The sequence below is a fragment of the Dichotomopilus funicola genome, assembly GCF_033296635.1.
Source record: "Dichotomopilus funicola strain CBS 141.50 unplaced genomic scaffold C8A04scaffold_1, whole genome shotgun sequence".
Taxonomy (NCBI): Eukaryota; Fungi; Ascomycota; class Sordariomycetes; order Sordariales; family Chaetomiaceae; genus Dichotomopilus; species Dichotomopilus funicola.
In genome coordinates, this window is record NW_026944022.1 from 1,054,905 (window position 1) to 1,072,660 (window position 17,756).

General features: G+C 54.7%; 4 protein-coding genes across 4 annotated transcripts; 3 read left to right on the top strand and 1 right to left on the bottom strand.

Moving 5' to 3' along the window:
• Positions 1-3,321: 3,321 nt before the first annotated feature.
• C8A04DRAFT_24040 (uncharacterized protein) lies at positions 3,322-5,571 on the bottom strand (the record flags this gene model as incomplete). Its single annotated transcript, XM_062778943.1, has 1 exon — positions 3,322-5,571. One exon carries the CDS (start codon positions 5,569-5,571, stop codon positions 3,322-3,324), a length of 2,250 nt encoding a protein of 749 aa, XP_062641610.1.
• Positions 5,572-8,518: 2,947 nt separating this feature from the next.
• C8A04DRAFT_24041 (uncharacterized protein) lies at positions 8,519-10,477 on the top strand (the record flags this gene model as incomplete). Its single annotated transcript, XM_062778944.1, has 7 exons — positions 8,519-8,603; positions 8,706-9,221; positions 9,275-9,382; positions 9,457-9,765; positions 9,821-9,861; positions 9,933-10,093; positions 10,162-10,477. The coding sequence occupies 7 exons, from the start codon at positions 8,519-8,521 to the stop codon at positions 10,475-10,477; spliced, it is 1,536 nt and encodes a 511-aa protein (XP_062641611.1).
• A 2,968-nt stretch (positions 10,478-13,445) lies between these two features.
• C8A04DRAFT_24042 (flavoprotein pyridine nucleotide cytochrome reductase) lies at positions 13,446-15,296 on the top strand (the record flags this gene model as incomplete). The annotated part of the gene is made up of 1 exon (XM_062778945.1): positions 13,446-15,296. One exon carries the CDS (start codon positions 13,446-13,448, stop codon positions 15,294-15,296), a length of 1,851 nt encoding a protein of 616 aa, XP_062641612.1.
• A 1,475-nt stretch (positions 15,297-16,771) lies between these two features.
• On the top strand, positions 16,772-17,505 carry C8A04DRAFT_24043 (Nitroreductase-like protein; the record flags this gene model as incomplete). Its single annotated transcript, XM_062778946.1, has 2 exons — positions 16,772-17,160; positions 17,253-17,505. 2 exons carry the CDS (start codon positions 16,772-16,774, stop codon positions 17,503-17,505), a joined length of 642 nt encoding a protein of 213 aa, XP_062641613.1.
• Between the last annotated feature and the right edge of the window lie 251 nt (positions 17,506-17,756).

Here is a 17,756-nt window from a genome sequence, read left to right on the forward strand (position 1 = left end):
CCTTGGAATTGAGATCCCTCGCCTGGGTTTTCACTTTAGCACGTAACATACCCTATCATTCCTTCATTGATAGCCCCCTCAGCCATTATCCGGTCAGCACCTTCAACGCCAGACTACATCACTTCGCCGCTTCTTGTCTCTCCCCAACCAGGCGCCGTTCCCCTTTATCCTTGCGACCCCCTTCACTCACCTAAAAACAAAGACCACGACGACCGTTTTTAACCGAAGACCTGTCAACACAACACACCCACCCGCCACATACAAAACTCCCAGGAAGCCCCGGACCAGCACAATTTTAAGCGCAGTCACCACTCCCTGGTTCAGCCCCTCAACAGCAACCCTGCGCTCCTACCATCCCGAACGTCGGCCCCGTCGCCCGAACGCCGGGAGAATAGGTACTGTAAGTGGTCCCGTGAAGAGAAACGCAGAGACGGGCCTAATGTACTTGACAGCCCAACCTTGAACCCCTCTTGACATGGAGGCAAACCAGTCTCTACCACCCTCTGCCGATGCTCTGGGTACCCACACCGAACTCAACTGTCCCTCTTCATCACAGCAGGATGCCCCAGCCTAGGGAGGAGGGCCCGATGTTGGAGGAAGTGGTGAACAACAGCATGGTCAAGCGCTGCCTAAGGCTAATGAGCTCCGCCACGGCCACTCAAACAAAAACAAGGGCGAGATGGGAAGCGGTGCAACTGTCATGACCGGCAAAATAGATCGAAAGAGGCAGCAAACTGAGAGAAGAATTCGGGTTACCCAAGCCCATGAAGCAGCAAGGATCATTGTTGCCTCGTGCCGGGCCGGTCAACGGGTTGAAAAACGCAAGGAACAAGGACGAGAATTGGCTAAGCGTGGTATCCGCCGCCGGATACGACTCTACCCTCGGGGACAAAAACAAGCCCCAGATATGACACCAGCTTTCGGCAAGCTTTGGCGGACAGCAAACCATTTTCCAGACGAGTACCGAAAAATATGGGGTGGAAAAGTTCCTGGAGGGTTGGAAATGAAGGAGGAAGGGGAAAGATGGTCGGACCGCGGTGATGAACAGGCCGCCTCTAAGGGGACGAGAAGTAAGGGAATGAAAGAAGCGATAGCACGGTGGGCTAAACACAAGTTCAAGTCCCCTCGACATATGGAAGAGGGCAGACCATATTGGCCCCTTGAGGACTCCCCAGAGGCCAGCGAGGTCTGGCGAGATGGTGGCAAAGGCTTGTCAAAGGATGGCCCTTCTTCAGATGTTACGGCATACGGGGTTGCGGATCACCATGCGACAAACAATGGCGCCACCGCTGTAGGCCTGGACTATACACCTGTGCAACACCAAGGGACTTCCACAGCGAGCAGCCATCAGCTAGCACAGGGCGATAGCGGTGACACTCAAACGCCAATGCAGGGAAATCCCAAGGCTGGGGTCTACCGTCTGGAACTTGGAGCTAAAAATTGCCCCCCACCGCCGCTTGATGGTTTAGGGAGATCTTCATCCAGAAGTGATCATTTGGGCCGACCAACCGACATACCCGAGCCGACGGCTGTCCATACTCGGGGCAGAGACAACCCCTTCTCGAACCCTTAGGAGGGCCAAGCATGGAGCATGAACTTCCTAGACCTCGACTCACACCTCGGGGGGGATCACTCAGCACCTGCGGGCCCCCAAGCCGATCTAGAAAGAGACCAAGCCGCGCCTGATGGCCACACCGAAGCTGCCCTCCAGCCACCTATCTACCCCATACTCTCTGTTTACAGGGCCTCGACGGTTCCTCCTCCCCCTCCGCCCACAGCCGCCACCCTATATTCCCAATCGCAAGAAAACTCCGATACTAGGGCGCATGGCGGGCCGCAAAGTTCTAATCTTGCGCCGAGCAGGCGTGGAGGCTCAAGGCGTCACGCCCTCGTGGCATCGGTCCGACGCATGCTACACCGGGCGAAAAGATAAACCTGGAAGGGGTTGGCATGACATTCTAGGGCATTACCCCGGCACTCGATCACTGGTGTGAGGCCTTCTTTTTTTCCTATTTTGGTTGTTGTACCGTTGTGCTTACCATGGGTGGGTGGGTTTACTGCGGTGGGATAACTATGTCAATAGCGTCGACAAGCGTATTCTGTATTAATGTGACCTAGCGAACACATTGACTGCTTCTTGTTTTCATCTCAGGGGTAATGAGAAGTGCTTGTGTTGTGGCCACTCGTGACCGTCCCGACAACCATTTGTGGCGCTTGAGTCTTGCACATGTCCGTGTCCTCACCCTCTTCGATGCCTCATTCCCGCCTAACGGGGTTCTATCCCCATATGTACACGCTGTTGGCTCATGTCCCGCACACTTTGGGATGCAGCGTGTGAACTTTATCATGTAAACAAACCGTGAGTTTGGTAAGAGATGTGAATTGTGGTGAGGGGGGCGATTGGTGCGATATAGTGATGGATCGTCGGCGGCCTTCTCATTGTATGGGCAAAGAATGGGACGTAGCGAAGCATTTCTGCACTTTGCTTTGCTTCTGTATTTACCAAGGGCGTGTCGGGATGGGCTAAGTGTGTTGAAACAGTAATAACCGCAAGGGTTGGCAAAACGAAACTCGTCAGAAGCACAAGCTTCGGGGCCGCTCCTCACATCTCACATTTCCATTTAAAGGATAAGAAACAGAAAGGGAAAACGCCGAACCAAGAAAACGGTGTATTCATCAAGCCAGTGCTATCCAAAAACTCCGGTGGTATCTCAGCCTTAATAAACAAGATATCGAACCGCTCCCTGCGCATAGGAAACCCGGTTTCAGTTTCTGTAGTGTGTCATATGCCTTTTCGTGAGAGGCGCATGATCTGTAGCCATCAAGCAGATAGGAAGCAAGTGCAATTCCTCCAGTAAGAACCGCGCCGATACTGACTGACTGACCGTGGATATCATCCTTTTTTACCGTATCCAGACCAATTCCCCAGCTAAAATCGCTTAGAAAAACAAACGTACCGCCTCCGAGTGCTGTTGCTCATTCGGATTATTCGGAAAGGAAACCATCAGTAAGTCGGAAATGAAGACAAAAATGGAGATAGAGGTAGCGTAGCTGGGAGAGCAAAGCAGAAAAAGGAACTGTTACAAAACCGGTGAAAACAAGATAATAAAAAGGGGGGGGAAAGAAAAGAAATAAGAATAAAATAATAGTCAATCCATCAAGAAAGGGAAAGAAAGCCAAGGAAATGGGAAATAAAATTGCCAGGTGCCAAGGTGTCAAACCGACCTGACGCTATATTGTCATCGTGTCTGAAGATGTTGAAAAGAAGAAGTGAAAATGATTAGTCGAGGCACATGCGGGGTATTGCCTTCGTCTGCTCGCTCATCCCGAACTCTTCACGGATCTCGTCCATCTCTCTCTAGCACGGAGACTCCCAGTGAACCCGCCAGAATCACTGCGGGCCTTCCCCTCGCCTCCAATAATGGCCGAGTTCGCCTCGCCCCACACACTACCCCCTTCGTTCTCGTCGTTTCGGCCGACCTCAAGGGGCATCCGCGCGACAGTGCCAACACCAGCTGGAGTAACGATGGGCTTCCTATTATTTGGTGACGGCAGCAGTGGGAGGAGAAACGGGGTGTCGTCCCGCGGCGTGATGGGGGTGTCGAAGCGCTCAAAACCCTGTGTCGCAGCCTCATCGTGCCGCCAATAGTACAGCACCTCCTCTTGCCAACGGCGGAGGTTGACGACGCGGAACTCGCCCTCACAAACGGCGAGCATGAGTTCTGCTTCAACAGCCGAAGTGCGCAGGCGGTGGATCAGCCACTGGTTGATGAAATCGGGCTTGCTGTCGAATTTGGTCATGAGGGTGCCAATTCCTAGCTCCTTCATGCACTCGGCTCGGCGTAGGGCGCTGACTGGGTCGTCTTTGGGGAGCTTGAGAGCTTGCTCAAGTGCCTGGAGCGGTGTGAGTTGGGCCAGGACATGCGACGGGTTGGACAAGAGGATGGGGAAGCGCGGGTGGGCAAGCGAGGCAGAGGGGTTTGGTGGAAGCTCGATGCTCATATTGCCATCCTCCGGATGTAGCGCCCAATCTGAGCAGCCAGAGAAGATGTCTAGTTCCTCCCGAAGGGAGGGGTGCTTTCGCATGACGCCCCTTTTGATACAGAGGGCCCGCAATCGGGATAGAGTCTCTGAGCTGATGTCGAGTTCATTCTGGGCGAGCTCGTGGGCCGAGTCATAGCCATGGAGAAACTCCAGCTCGTCTGTTGTAACGGCAATTCCGAACTGGTGTTCAAATTCGGTGGCGTCGGTCGGAACTTTGGCGAGTAACGATCGAAGGGAGAGAAGGTCCTCTTCGCTCATCTGATTTCCTTGGCCTTCACGGCCCCGTTTCCGAAGTATTTCAATCTCAAGGTCGTATAAAAGCTTATCGCGGCGCATTTCAATGTCCTGTACCTGCTCCAGAGCCAGCCGATGATCGCTGGCGGCTTGGACAAGGTCGTCGTACAAGAAGTGAACGTCCTCATGGAGAGACCCCGATATTCCTAAGAGGGCTTCGGGGGTTGATGACGCAGCGGCACTTTCGGCATCTGAGGCCTCACTGTCCCACCCCCGAGTATATGGTGCAGGTGGCACTCTTGGTATCGTCCCTATCGGTGGTGGCGGGGGGATTTTGGGCGGTTGCGCCGTATCAAACCCACCAGGCGTGAACCGCGGTGCCCTCGTCTCTATGATGCGAAGCCTAGACTCCTCTGCTTCCAGCTCGGACTCCATGGCTTCGAATGCTACCTCAGCCGTGTAGTACGCGTCTCGACTAGCTTGCATCTCATTCAGTTTCCCCTCGAGTACATCTATGGGGATCATAGCGACGCCAGTCTTTGACGCCAAGTGAGGACGAAGGATTTGCATAAAAGAGTTGTCTATGCTGTCCATCTGGTGTCTGAGTTGCCGTAAATCCCTTCTCTTGTTCGTGATTTGGTACCGCAGTTGCCGAATGCACCTCTGTTTTGCATCGGCCATCTCCAAGCGCTCGGTCCGCGGCCAACCGGCACTATGCAAGCTTCTGGTTGCTTCATCGTCATCCATGTCTTCTGATTCGGAGTCGGAATAGGCCGGGTCTAGGTCCCGAAGGTTTGGCAGCGGCGGACGCCTTTGAACTGGCCCGCTTGGGGCCGATGGGTGCCATGGAGGGGGGAGGAATCGAGGGGCACCTAGCGGTTGGGGCGGTGGGGGCCGGGGGTACGCCAGCCGGGGGGAGTAGTAGCCATCGTCGTCGGAGTAGGTGTCGGAGCCCGCTGGGGAGGAGGTGACTGAGTGTTCTCGCTTGCTTGACACGGTGAATTCGTCCGTGTTGTTGTGATTATACGGTCGATCTCCGGGTTGGGGTAATTGTTCCTCTCCGCACAGAAGCTCGAGAGACCACCGTGCCCGTGGTGAGCTGTGTCCTCCGTCTCGATTGGCAAGCTTTACGCGTGCCAAATCTGCCCGAACGGTCGGGGGCAACGAGGTCGAGCGTTCCATTTGATAGGTAGAGGTAGGGACGTCGGCGAGATCCTGGTCGGGCCCATCCGTGTGAGAAGCCGTATGTCGAACCAAGGGAGGTAAAGACTGGGGAAGGGTTGGAGGCGCCATACGGGCTGGGACAGCGCATCCACTCTCGGGCTGCTCCCCGGACAGCCGGAGCCATCGAGAGATGCGCGAGGCTGACGGACGCTCGGGCGCGCATGCGAAGGCGACTAGTTAAATCCCAAGTGAAGGATGTTTCGCCGCGTTGGTGTTGGCGATCGAGGCGTGTGTTGTTCGTTGCTTCTTCGTTGCTTGTTCGCGGTCGGGTTCGTCGCGAGGTTCGTCGGGAGGTTTGTCGTGAGGTGCGTTGGGAGGCACGGAGTTGAGTTGGTGAAGTAGGGCTGGCGACACGTTTGAGCTGGCACACCTTGACTGGGATGGGGAGGAGGGGGCTTGTGCCTCCATGGAACGGGAGCGTTAGGTCGTCATTTGGGGTAAGGTACGGAACAGGCTCTAGGCTGAGTGGATGGGCCGCCAAAGATTACAGCACTTCGCTGGACGTCAGGGATATTGGATACAATCTGATTGGCTTCCTGGGGCGCGCATCTGCCCATCTCTGCACAATGTGCTGTTTTCTTGTCGATTCAAGTTGCGGATGAAGACGAGAGCGCCGTCGGACTGAACGACTAGCTGTTCTCTCACCGAGGTGCCATTGCGCTCAAACCCCAAAGGCCGTTCGGAAACCAGGACTGAGGCACTCGACTTTCACATTCCTCCATGGAGCCCATGGGCGTGGGCCCGTCACTCGTGAATGTAAGGTACCTCATGTAACTTCAGTACCGCACCGCGTCGACATGGACGAGTTTGTGAGGAGCCGTAGGCCCAAAATAACGGAGGAAGAAGGGCCGGCACTCATCCAAGAGGAGACCCCAATTCATTGGCACCTCCAACAAAGGCTAAACCTCCGTGTATTTAGTCGTTTGGTGATGTTATATTTTGTGTCATCCGTGAGTCGTGTGGAATGTTCCTGGAAATGACGGTACCGTAAGGTAATATGAGGTTGGGCCAGGGTCCAGAACCCGCGGGGATGCATCAGCCTGTGCCCGACCCTTGGGGCCCGGCAGCCCAGCGGACCCGGGCCGGTCCCCAGCCCAGGGCCCACGACTCCAACAGGGATAGTCGACAGGGGATTTTGGGTTGTGGGCCCCACCACCAAAACCAATCCGGACTCTTCCCAGGGACCTTCGACAAAATGCAAAGCTACAGAGTAGTTATTCGTAGACTATAAAAACACCTATAGTTAGAACGGTAGGGTTCGGTACCCAGGGGTGAAACGGTATGTAGCTGGGTATTTGGCGGCGTCGGCGATCAAAGCCCGTCCCATTGGAACGTAGAAGCCCGAAACTTGGAAGAACCAAAACAGGGGAATCGGGGAATCGAAGCGCGGTGCCCCGCTGACCGACCCGCGTCAAGCTCCAACACATAGGTATGTACTATGTACGTTAAAAAGTATTTCACAAGATTGCCGACCAGACTCCTCAGCTGGAACGTATTTACATAGTCGCGTGGGCGAAGTTGTACTGGAGCGCTTCTTTGGAAACTAGGTACCTTTACACTACTTTCCAGAAGAATCCTCGGAAATCGGATCCTGGGGTCATGATGGTTGAGAGGTAGTTACTTGATAGTGGGGTCAACCCCCTCATTTTCAACGTCGAAGTCCTCTCCGCTTTTGGTGAGCGGCTCGATTGCCGTCGCCCCACAATCCTCGCCCAATCCATCCCACGCCGACAACGACTTTTCCAAGGTGGGGACTGGAATGCACCTGGCTGATTTGGGGGGTTGCTGTCTGGCGTGCGACTCGTCAATAACGGCCCGCGACGGCAGGTGCTCCGCCGGGGGGTGTGAGCTCAACCCCTCGATGCCCACTCAAATGTTGCACCCTAATGCACTCTTGTGTGGCTCGAGTGTGGGTAGGGTGAGCGAACAGGCCAAGTGCCCCTCCTTCTCCTCCCGAATGTTTCCCGTCTCTGCCGTTTCTTCATGCGGGCCAGCAGAGTGGAATGCGAGTGTTCTGAACTCGCGAAGCGACCAAACGGGGAGGTAGCCAGTATCCGCGGGCCTAGCACTAACCCTTGGAGGGGGGCAACCCGCTTACGTTTAAGAGGATGTAGAAGAAGAAGCGCCGAGCAGGATACGGCCAAAAGAGACGCTCAACGAGGATTCTAGCCTCATCTCAAAAGTGCTTTTCTTGTCAGCGCGTCCCCGCCTCTGTCCTCTCTCTAACCCCCATGTCCACTTGGCCCGCTACTGCTAGCCTCGTACCGACTACAACTTACAGGGCTGGTGTCGTGGGGTTCTGCAGCCACGTCTCGACTTGCTACATCTGTCTCCATGCGACTCGGGACTGAGAAGCTGCCTCCGTCATACATACCTGCAGCCACCCATCCAGCGCGCCATTCAGCCGGTGACGACCAGTTCGGGTCCCGCCGCGAATGAGGGATCGAACCGTGTGTCACGAGGATTCCCCACCACCAATGACAGCCGCATTTAATCTACTTCCAGCAACAACCAGCAACCTTCTCCAGAGTAGCTCAGACCTCCAGCAAGCTGCAACTTTGCTGGCACTCGAAACCGCGTTGTGCTGCCCACCACGCCGACCCGGACTTGGACCGTGAGGCTCTGCTGCGACGCCATCGAAGCTCTGGGGGAGGAGGGGTACCTTATCAACTGCGCCGGCCTTCTCGAACCGCGGCAATTCCAATCCTCGTTTCCCGGCTGCTCACTCCCCCTTTTTCCACCCCTTTTTCTTACCTTGAAGGGGTTTGCGGCGCCGTCTCAAAAGGCGCTGTGTGCTGGGTGTGGGACCGAATATTCAGTTTACAGACTACCGAATACTAATATCGAGGCGATTGACACACCAAAACAAGACACTCGGCGTTATTTATCAAGAGCGCCTAGCTCCGGTACCGATATATCTCTTGTTTGCTGTTTGATGTCGCCCCCTCGCCCGCCTTGGCTGCCACTGTAGACAATCGCCCCGAATCAGGGCCTTGGGGCTGGCAACGGTGCCATAATGGAGCCCGGTTGGAGCGACTGGAGCGCATGGGAATGGGATGTTCCACACGCCCGCTGGTGGAGAGCAAGACGAGATCCCCAGGGTACTAAACCACCTGCCTTTCCCCCCCTATCTCCCCCATTCCCCTTCCCAAATGTGAAATCTCTTGCCCTTCCGGCACAGTGTTGACCGTCCCGCTATCCAGGCATCGTGCACTATGATTATCAACACCCGGACGTCGCCCCGCGTGGGAGTATTCAGGGGCTAACCGAGGCATTTAACAACGTCCAGCTCGGTGGACATCAGCAATACCAGCAAGATCCGTATTACCACCAGAACCAAGCTTACACTCACAATGCCCCGCTTCCTACCGGAGGGGGCGTCGTTGTGGGCGGTAGTGCCTATGGCGCACCCTCTGCGCCATCCGACCTCACGTCGTACCCTAGCGGGAAGGGAACGGCCGCTGCTAGCAGTACATATCCGGAATCCCGACCAAGAGAGAAGAAGCATAGCTCCAGGAAGCACCGGTCAAGAACCTCGCAAGGCACAGGGACCAGGGGCACCCAAGAGCCCTCAGTACCACATGCTGACTACTCCTCATCATACCAAAACACGAGCACTGCTACAGCTAGTTCTGGCCATGACCCCAGGCCCCAAGCCGAAATTGATAACCAGCCGGAAGATGATGAGAGTACTGCCGAACGTTATACTTTTGGCCAGGGTAAGCATATGGCTATGTCCACGCCACGCCTTGTGTTGCTAACGGAGGTTCAGGGGCACCAGCCGGTACCGAAAAGGAAGGCACAATGGTTCCGGAGTCTGGCAATGTTGAATATACGTCGGCAGATGACCGCGGCCCCGATATGCAGTCGGCGGGCCAGGGTGAGATGCCTTTTTCCTTGACGGAGTTGGCGAGCTTCCCTGCCGAGCTTGATATCTAATCATCCTCGCCTTAGGGTCCGATGAATCACCCCTGTCAAGCGATCAGCTTCAAGACTTTCTCTCACAGACAAACCCATATCTTACCGGCGCTCCCGACCCGTCATATCCAACCGGTGAGCCCTCCTTAGTAACCGTGGGGCACGACTACCCTCAGTACGACCACGAAATCAACGCCGGCCGCGACACGCCGAGAGCGTCTGCTCAGCCACGGACCCATTGGCCACCATATCACGAGCCGACGGCGGCGAGGAATCAAGACGGCGAGGACCAGAGTAGCCTGACTGGGAGCACCAACACCGGGAGAGAACCCTTTCAGACTGATGGTGTGTAATGATGCACCCTCTGGGCCGTGAAGACCAAATTTGCTAAGCCATCTAGGATATACGGTGGAACCTTCCTCTCGTTTTCAACCTGGCGAGGTGAGTCCTATTTTTCCTGCTTCCCCCCCCGACTCAGACAAGAGGAATTGACCCGAGTGTTGGGCCATTAGATCTTTAAGATTGTATGGTACGAGCCTCTTGGCGCCGGGGCACCGGCAAGGAGTGATGTGATGACCCAGAGAATTCGCGTCAATACCGGTGGAGAGCCGTATCATCAAGGCCTGCGCCGTTTCATTGTAGTGGCAAACGACGAAGGGCACTGTACCTGCGTGTAAATATCACCCCCAACCACCTTTAGACCACTCCTCAGATGCGGGTTTCACTGACTAGCCGGCATAGACCGATCTTAACATACGAGCGCCAGGCGTGCCTCAAGAAAGGAGTCAAGGCTGCGAAGCATGGTGTCATCCATCAGGTGGGAAGACGGCCCCGGACACTCCCAGGAGAGCCCCAACTGGGATTCCCGCCGGTGCGGGTTGAGCTCTATGAGAGGACCGAGCAACTCGTCAAGGAGTCCCGCGTCAATTATGCGAAGCTCACCACAGTTGAACACAACTTCCGTGTTCTCTTCATCGGCAGAGTCCTCCCCGACGACTTCGAGAATATTGTCATCCAGGCGATCGATGTTTGCTGGGGAAAGAAAAAGCGGCGATAAAGCGGACCGGCTCTCAAAGGTCGGTCAGCAAGCCGTCGCCCGCCGATTCCCGCGCATCAAAGCGCGGCATACAACGTTTTTCCTCTTTATTTGTTTTCTATTTGGCCTTCACTGTTTCCCAACCGAACTGCTACTCTGCCTTGACCGGACGCCGGCTGGTGGTTCATCAAAATTGCATACGTTCTGCGGCTTACGCAGGTTCTACCTTCTTCCTGCGCTGTCTGGGCCTTTGAATAAAGCTCCAAGATGTGTCTGGAATCATTTTTGGTTCGAAAAGGGGACACATTTCACATTTACCTAGCTCTTTTCTCGCATCTCCCCTGTTCTTTCTGCTTACATACCTTGTCTTCCCCTGCTTGGAGTATTTGTTTTATCTCCTCAGTACGGCCGGCCGGTACGTTACCACACCGGTCTATCTGGTGTGCATTTTCTTTACATGTTACAGGCCGTCATTGATATCCTATTCGTGGCCGTTACAGTTATTGTTGTTGATGATGATGATGTATGAGTTTATGAGCTTTTTTTCAAGACCTGCCGGAATACAGTCATATGTGGGGTAAAGGGGGGAGGGAGGTGGATGGCTTGGAGCCTGTAGGCTCAAGGAAATCAAAACTCTGCACCGGTCAGCAATCATATATTTGTGTGTCTTCTGTTTGGGGTACTCTTTAGGTGTTTTCTCCCGCCTCTATCCACTCGAACCATATTTTGATGATCACATTTGTTTACCTGACATTTGTGCCGACCAAGTATCGATTTGTCCTTGACTCCCGACAGCCTGTGAATAAAACAGACAAGGCGATTCCGCGCATCGCAACCGGCGATGAGCTTGAAGTGCTGATGAAAGACTCCGGCCGCGGCCTTGCCATCCCTTCGGCTTCATTCTTATGAGACTCCACTCTCAACGCCCTGCTATCGTTGCGGGGGTAATCACCTAACTATAGAGTGTTTCCGCGGGTTTCCGCGCCAGGCGCCGCTACACTACAATCCTCACATTGACACCCTCGCACCCCTCCCATCCTCGGTCGAGGCCGCGTGCCGTTGAGGATGGCGAGACCCATAAAATACGGATATCAGCTAACAGTGAGCTAATAATTCACAGCCTGGGTATCCCCCCACCTCCCGCACGTGAGTAGATGAGGGGGCTCGCTATGGCCAAAAAAAAGCGGCAGACCAAGTCCCTGGATAACTTACTTTGCTACAAAAGTGAAAAAAAAAGACAAAAAGAAGAACCCCCAAAAAAGTGAAAGAAGATAAAAGAATAAATCTATCTAGTGACAAAAGACAAAAAAGAGTAAATCAATCAAAATTTACCAAGATTTGATCGAATGTTGATGGATTGGACTTGAGCTATCTGTTTGAGTGTGCCGCTTGTTTTGGCCACAGCGAGGGGGGGTAAGGCCCGGGGGGGTCCTCCGGGCGGAGAAATCGGGGCGATGATAACGAGGGAAGCATCAAAAATCATCGAGACACCCGGCTCCTGGGACCATAGGCCATGGGGAGCGTAAGGCAGCTGATTTAAATGTACACGTTTACACGTTTGTACAGAGTAATTGCCCGTTAAAATTATTTAGAATTGTCGTTGAAGACGGTGATAATTGCGCTATTTGGCGGGTCGGGAACGGAGACTCCTACTATGTAGTGTGGAATCGAAAGGTTGATCCGAAGGGCAAAGCTGGGCTCGGCTTGCCGAAAGACGGGACGGTTGGGGTGCGGGAACCCCTGTCCACTTGCCGCCAGTGCCGCCGCAACCCGCGGGCCTTTGGGTACGAAAACCGGCCGCGCCGGGTCATTCGCGCAGAAAACCTTTTAACATCAACGTTAGCTGACTTAGCCGCGTGAGCCACGGGGGGAAGCTCCCTTAGATTGAATACCCCACGGACATCTGGCTCTTCCTCTCAACATCTCGACCTTGTCGCCGTTCCCACGCCCTATAAATCCCGCCATTTCGTTATCAGATCAACAAATTTGAGAATTGCCCGCCCGAGCCGCCGATTCGGGAAAAGTTAGTGGGGTTGATTGATAATTCTGATTGATTAGATATGGGGCGTCATACTGTGTCCATCATCGCTACCGGGCACAGTGCCATACCCTCGGCCAAAGGGCCGCCGACGTCGGATCCGCTGTGAGAACCCGAGAACCGGCCCTGTCCGACTCGCCCATCGTAACTTCATGCTTAAAACTCTTTACAAATTACGCCCTCACTTTGGGCCTAGGTTACGATAATTCATCCCGTGCACCTCAAAATACACCTCCTCAAGGCCTGGGTAGAGGCTGGGTTCAAAGCCTTCCATGGCTCCGGGGGGGTGGCAAATTGCCAGGCCACATTGGAAAATTCAAAATGACCTGAGATATCGGGCGGGCTTCGTAACTTGGAACACTTCACTAGTAGGCCCAAACAAGGGACACGCTGGGGCCGGGGGACACTTGGAGACTTGCTAATGCTTAATATAATGCTGATGGGTTTGGTCACTTGTCCACGGAAGAGCGACAGTTCAAGACAACGGCGGATTAGTCTCAATTGACTCAGTTATTACAGAGTGGATACCCTTCCCTGTGAATGCGCACATGGTGACCCATGGATGCACGCCTCCGCCCCCTGCTCAGGTAAGCAGGTTGGCAGGCACTTCTCGCACTGTACATGTCTCTTGGCAGCCCCCTAAAACAGCCTGCATCCTCTTGTTGCCAGAGAACTCCCAGTCAGCATTGGATTTGTCCACACCAACTCCGACTTACCTGCACCCTTCACCTAGCGTGCTTGAAAATCGGCGGCGGATTTTAGAAACCTCCCTTTGCGACGCCAGACAATAACCGAAGTCCCCTCGGCTTCGATAGAGTACAATTCGGTCATGCGCTGAGGTCTCTGACTTCGCCCTCCCTCCACCAAAATCTTTTCTTTCTGCCACGCCTACGCCATCTGCACACCCTTTCACCGCGATCTTTTCCGAATAACCGGCCACGACCTAAACCAATGGCAACACACATCGACCGGTTCCTTGTGGAACATTCGGCTGCGAGCATTCCCGAAGAGCCTCGCCCTGGGCCATCTACTGCCCCCTCGCTGACATACTCCGATTCATCTGATGAGCACGAGGTTGAAGAGCCCCGCCTCCCAGAGTCCCGCCGCCGGCGCGCATCCACGCGTCTCATCGCCCAGAGCCCGGCCGATGTGCAACGGATCACAGGCGAAACCACAACTCAATTGATCCGCCGGTGCTGCGGCGGGGGTTGCTGCCTCGGTTCCGGCCCACCCAGGAAAGCTGATGTTGAAGTTGAAAAAATCGAGCTACCGGACAATAGTGCATACCGGTCATTATGTCTCAAGGTCGACCAGATTCCTGCGGCACTGAACGACATTTACGACCTCCCCGAGCAGACAACCTTCTTGCAACCGCTCCGCCGTCCATCCAGCGTTCCGTCGCCGACCGACTCCAGTATCTCGCTGGCTACGGACACCCTTTCCCCGACTGTTGGCGACATTGATAAATCACTGCAGTCCTTGGCTTTGGAAGATCTTGATACCCAGATACAACCCCCCTCGTTTGTTCAGCCACATCCTCCACACCATGTTTTCCCTGCGCGCATTCACAGCGCCCGGGAATTGACCCGCCCTGGGGCCGAGAAGCGAACATTTCACTTTGACCTCGACGTCACAAACTATCCCGAAGGCGAGGACGTCGATTTCAAAGTCGGTGGCGCAATTGGTGTCTCTGCGCCCAATGAAGCGACGATGGTCGAAGAGGTTCTTGACCTCCTGCTGGTGCCCCGATTTCTTCGCGACAAGCCGGTCCTACTACGCACCACCAAGGGGAGGTGGCCGACCGTTTGGGGTGACGACCAGGCTCGCGAGTTGGTCACAACTAGACGAGATCTGCTCACTTGGTGTTCCGACATACAATCGTACCCGCCGACGAAGCAAATACTTCGTCTTCTTGCCGAGCACGCTACGGACGCAAACGACCGCAAAATACTCCTGTTCCTCTGCTCGGCCGAAGGCCAGGGCGTGTTTTGCGATTTTCGCACCGGCCCCCATGTCTCACTCGTGCAGCTTCTCCACGCCTTCCCGAGCGCCAAGCCGCCTCTCGACCACCTCCTCTCGGTCCTGCAGCCCCTGATGCCCCGCTTTTATTCGCTTTCGAACGATCCCCATGAGTCGTTCTTGACGCGAGATGGGAAACAACACCGGCTGATCGAAATCGCTGTCACGGTCCATGAAACCGCCGACTGGCGCTCGGGATCCCGTTCAGGTATTGGTTCCGGCTTCTTCCAGCGCCAAGCGCTCAAGCTTCTCGCCGCGCAGGAACGGGGCGAAAAGGACGCAGAGTTTTACATCCCCATGTTCAAAGGCCTCATGGCAAACCCGCTCGCTAAGCAGTTCGTGACGGATGGGCCCATGCTGTTGATTGGCGCAGGCGTTGGCATTGCGCCCTTCCGAGGCTTTGTGCAACGCCGCCTCAAGACCGCGAACTGCGCCAACAAGGTGTGGGTTCTTCAGGGCATCCGTGACTCGCTCGTCGACGAGCTGTACAGCGGCGAGTGGGGTGTGCATGAGGATGAGGTCAAGAAGGTGGTCCAGAGCCGTCGGGGCGAAGGCCGCTACGTCCAGGAGGAGGTCAAGGCCCAAGCCGAGCTAGTGTGGTACATTATCAACTCGGTCGACGGCCGCGTTTTTGTTTGTGGCAGCAGCAAAGGCATGGGTGAGGGTGTGGAGAAGGCACTTGTTGAAGTAGCGATGGAGAGGGGCAGCCTGGAGCGCGAGGAAGCGCAGACCTTTTGGGATCTGAAGAAGGAGGCCGGGCAGTATATTGCGGAGACCTGGTGATGGGCTGGTTCGAGCTATACATGGTCATGGACATGATGGGACATTATGGAGCGGCCGCAAGAAAACTGGGGTCAAGGCGTTTGGGCGCATGCATTTGCAACGGAGCAGGGCAGGTTTGATTTTTATACCATTGGCTCGGGCCGGAACGAGGCACGACGGGTCCTGCCGTACACCAAGTCGGGTATCGGCTGACCACTGGATCCATTATGTATCCACACTTCGGAGTGTTTTTCTTCATTCTTCCCCCCATGAAATATCCCTCAAAAGATCGTGGGTGCATGGGAGTTGGTCTCAGCGGTAATATGCAGCGTCTACACAAAGGTCAGAAGTTCATTATTTTTCATGTTTAAGACCGAGAGTTCTACACGCTCTCTTTATGTTTTGCTATTTAGATTTGTGCCATGGACAACGGTTCATCTAAAGTGTGATCGCTTAGCCAGGAGTTCCTGTTCCTCTAACTAACGTGAACACGGCTTGACATGTCTATGCAGATGTGAGTCCAAGATGTCCGGGGGGGTCTGGCGGTGGCCAGGCTAGGTCCACAACACCACAGTCTAACGGGGATGATTTCCGAAACAGGCCCGAGGTATCCGTATTAGTGCTACAAATTTGAATAAATCCTGACTCGCTCGTTTCCAAGCCTGAGATGTTGGTGCTAATTACAAATTTGAGGGCAGGTTATGACTCGATGTTTCCAAGACTGTTGGTGCTACTATGTAGGTTTTGCCATCCTCTCCTCAGCTGGATGGAGGATGCCCAGAAATTTCAAAAGCTGACAACATCCAGAGGAAACTGATTAATCAAGTAGGACAGCATCTGCAGGCGGATCTTGGCGAAACGCACCCCCCTTCCAGAAGGCGAAGAAAACCTGTCTCCTAGAATGCGCACAGCCAATGGCGGCCCGCCCGCTTCCCGCAAATGGACATCCTCGCGCTCGCGGCTGAGGAAGGCCGACCGCGCGCGCTCCCCAAATCGCTTACATACGCAGGATGCAGGTCCCGTTTTCCGCATTCGTCTTGCGCGCGCGGCCAGGGTTAGTTCCCAAGCGGGTTTTCCAATGGAGGCTTGGGATCAAACGGCGAAACGACGAATATGGAGCCGCGCGTGGAATTCCGAAGATTCAGAATGAGCAGGATGCTTTCTCAGGAATTGCCCAGGATGGGGCTTGCTTGCTCAATGCAGGAAGGAAGAATTGCAAAATCTCGGAGTTGTCTAACTTGAATCTTCACTTATATAAATCCACCTACTTCCTCACTCTAGCTGTGTTGTATTCCTATCACAAACCATCTTGACTTCTCATCCATCACTCTTAACCGTGCCATCGAGCCAGTCGCTGTATCGTTTAGTACCTAGCAACCGCCGATTACATGCAAAGAATTTTCAGATCCGTAACTCGAGCCCTCCGCAGTCCCCGCCCTCTCCCAGTCCAACCTACCCAGTCCATCTCCCGCCAACTGAGCACTACCACCGTCAAGATGGGCAGCATCCCTACCGCTCCCGCCACCAAAGGCAATGCCGACAGCTTCCTCTCATTCATCAAGGAGCGCCGGTCCGTATATCCCCTCAACAAGAAGCTCCCGATCGACACAGCACGGGTGCAGGACATCATCACGGAGTCACTGCAGCACGTCCCCAGCAGCTTCAACTCACAGTCGAATCGGACGGTAGTGCTGTTCGGTGCCGAGCACGACAAGTTCTGGGATATTGCGACTGAGATCCTACGGGCCATCGTACCGGCCGATGCGTGGGAGCCCACCGGCAAGAAGATGGCCATGTTCAAGGCTGGCGCCGGCACCGCGCTGTTCTTCGAGGACCAGACCGCTGTCGAGGGTCTGCAGGCCCGTTTCCCACAATACGCCGACCGGTATGTTCCTATCACCAAGCCCCCCCTTCACCCTTTTCCATTGACCTTTTTTGGTACTTGAACTTGACTGACTCCGAACCCCATTCGTGCAGTTTCCCTCCCTGGGCCGGCCACTCCAGCGCCATGCTACAGTTTGTCATCTGGACCGCTCTCGAGGCAGAGGGCCTCGGTGCCAACTTGCAACATTATAACCCGCTTGTTGATGCCCGGGTTGTCGAGGAGTGGGGGGTCCCTGCTACCTGGAAGCTGACTGCCCAGCTTGTGTTTGGCGGGCGTGGTACCGAGGAGCTGGCTGAGAAGACCTTCCAACCACTGGAGGAGAAGCTCAAGGTTTTTGGCGCCTGAGGGGGTCTGGGGTGCTGGTGAATTGGTGGCATTGCAAGGAGTCAAGGGATGTCCGGGTAGCATGTTTTCGCGGTCTCTACCGACAAATCAATCATATAAATTATTCAGTGATTAAATACTTCCTAGCTCGATGTTAGCTTGCTTGTCCTGACTCTGTATATCGTGAACGGACATGGCACACCTTAGAATATGACACACCTTAGAATATGACACACCTTAGAATATGACACACCTTAGAATATGACACACCT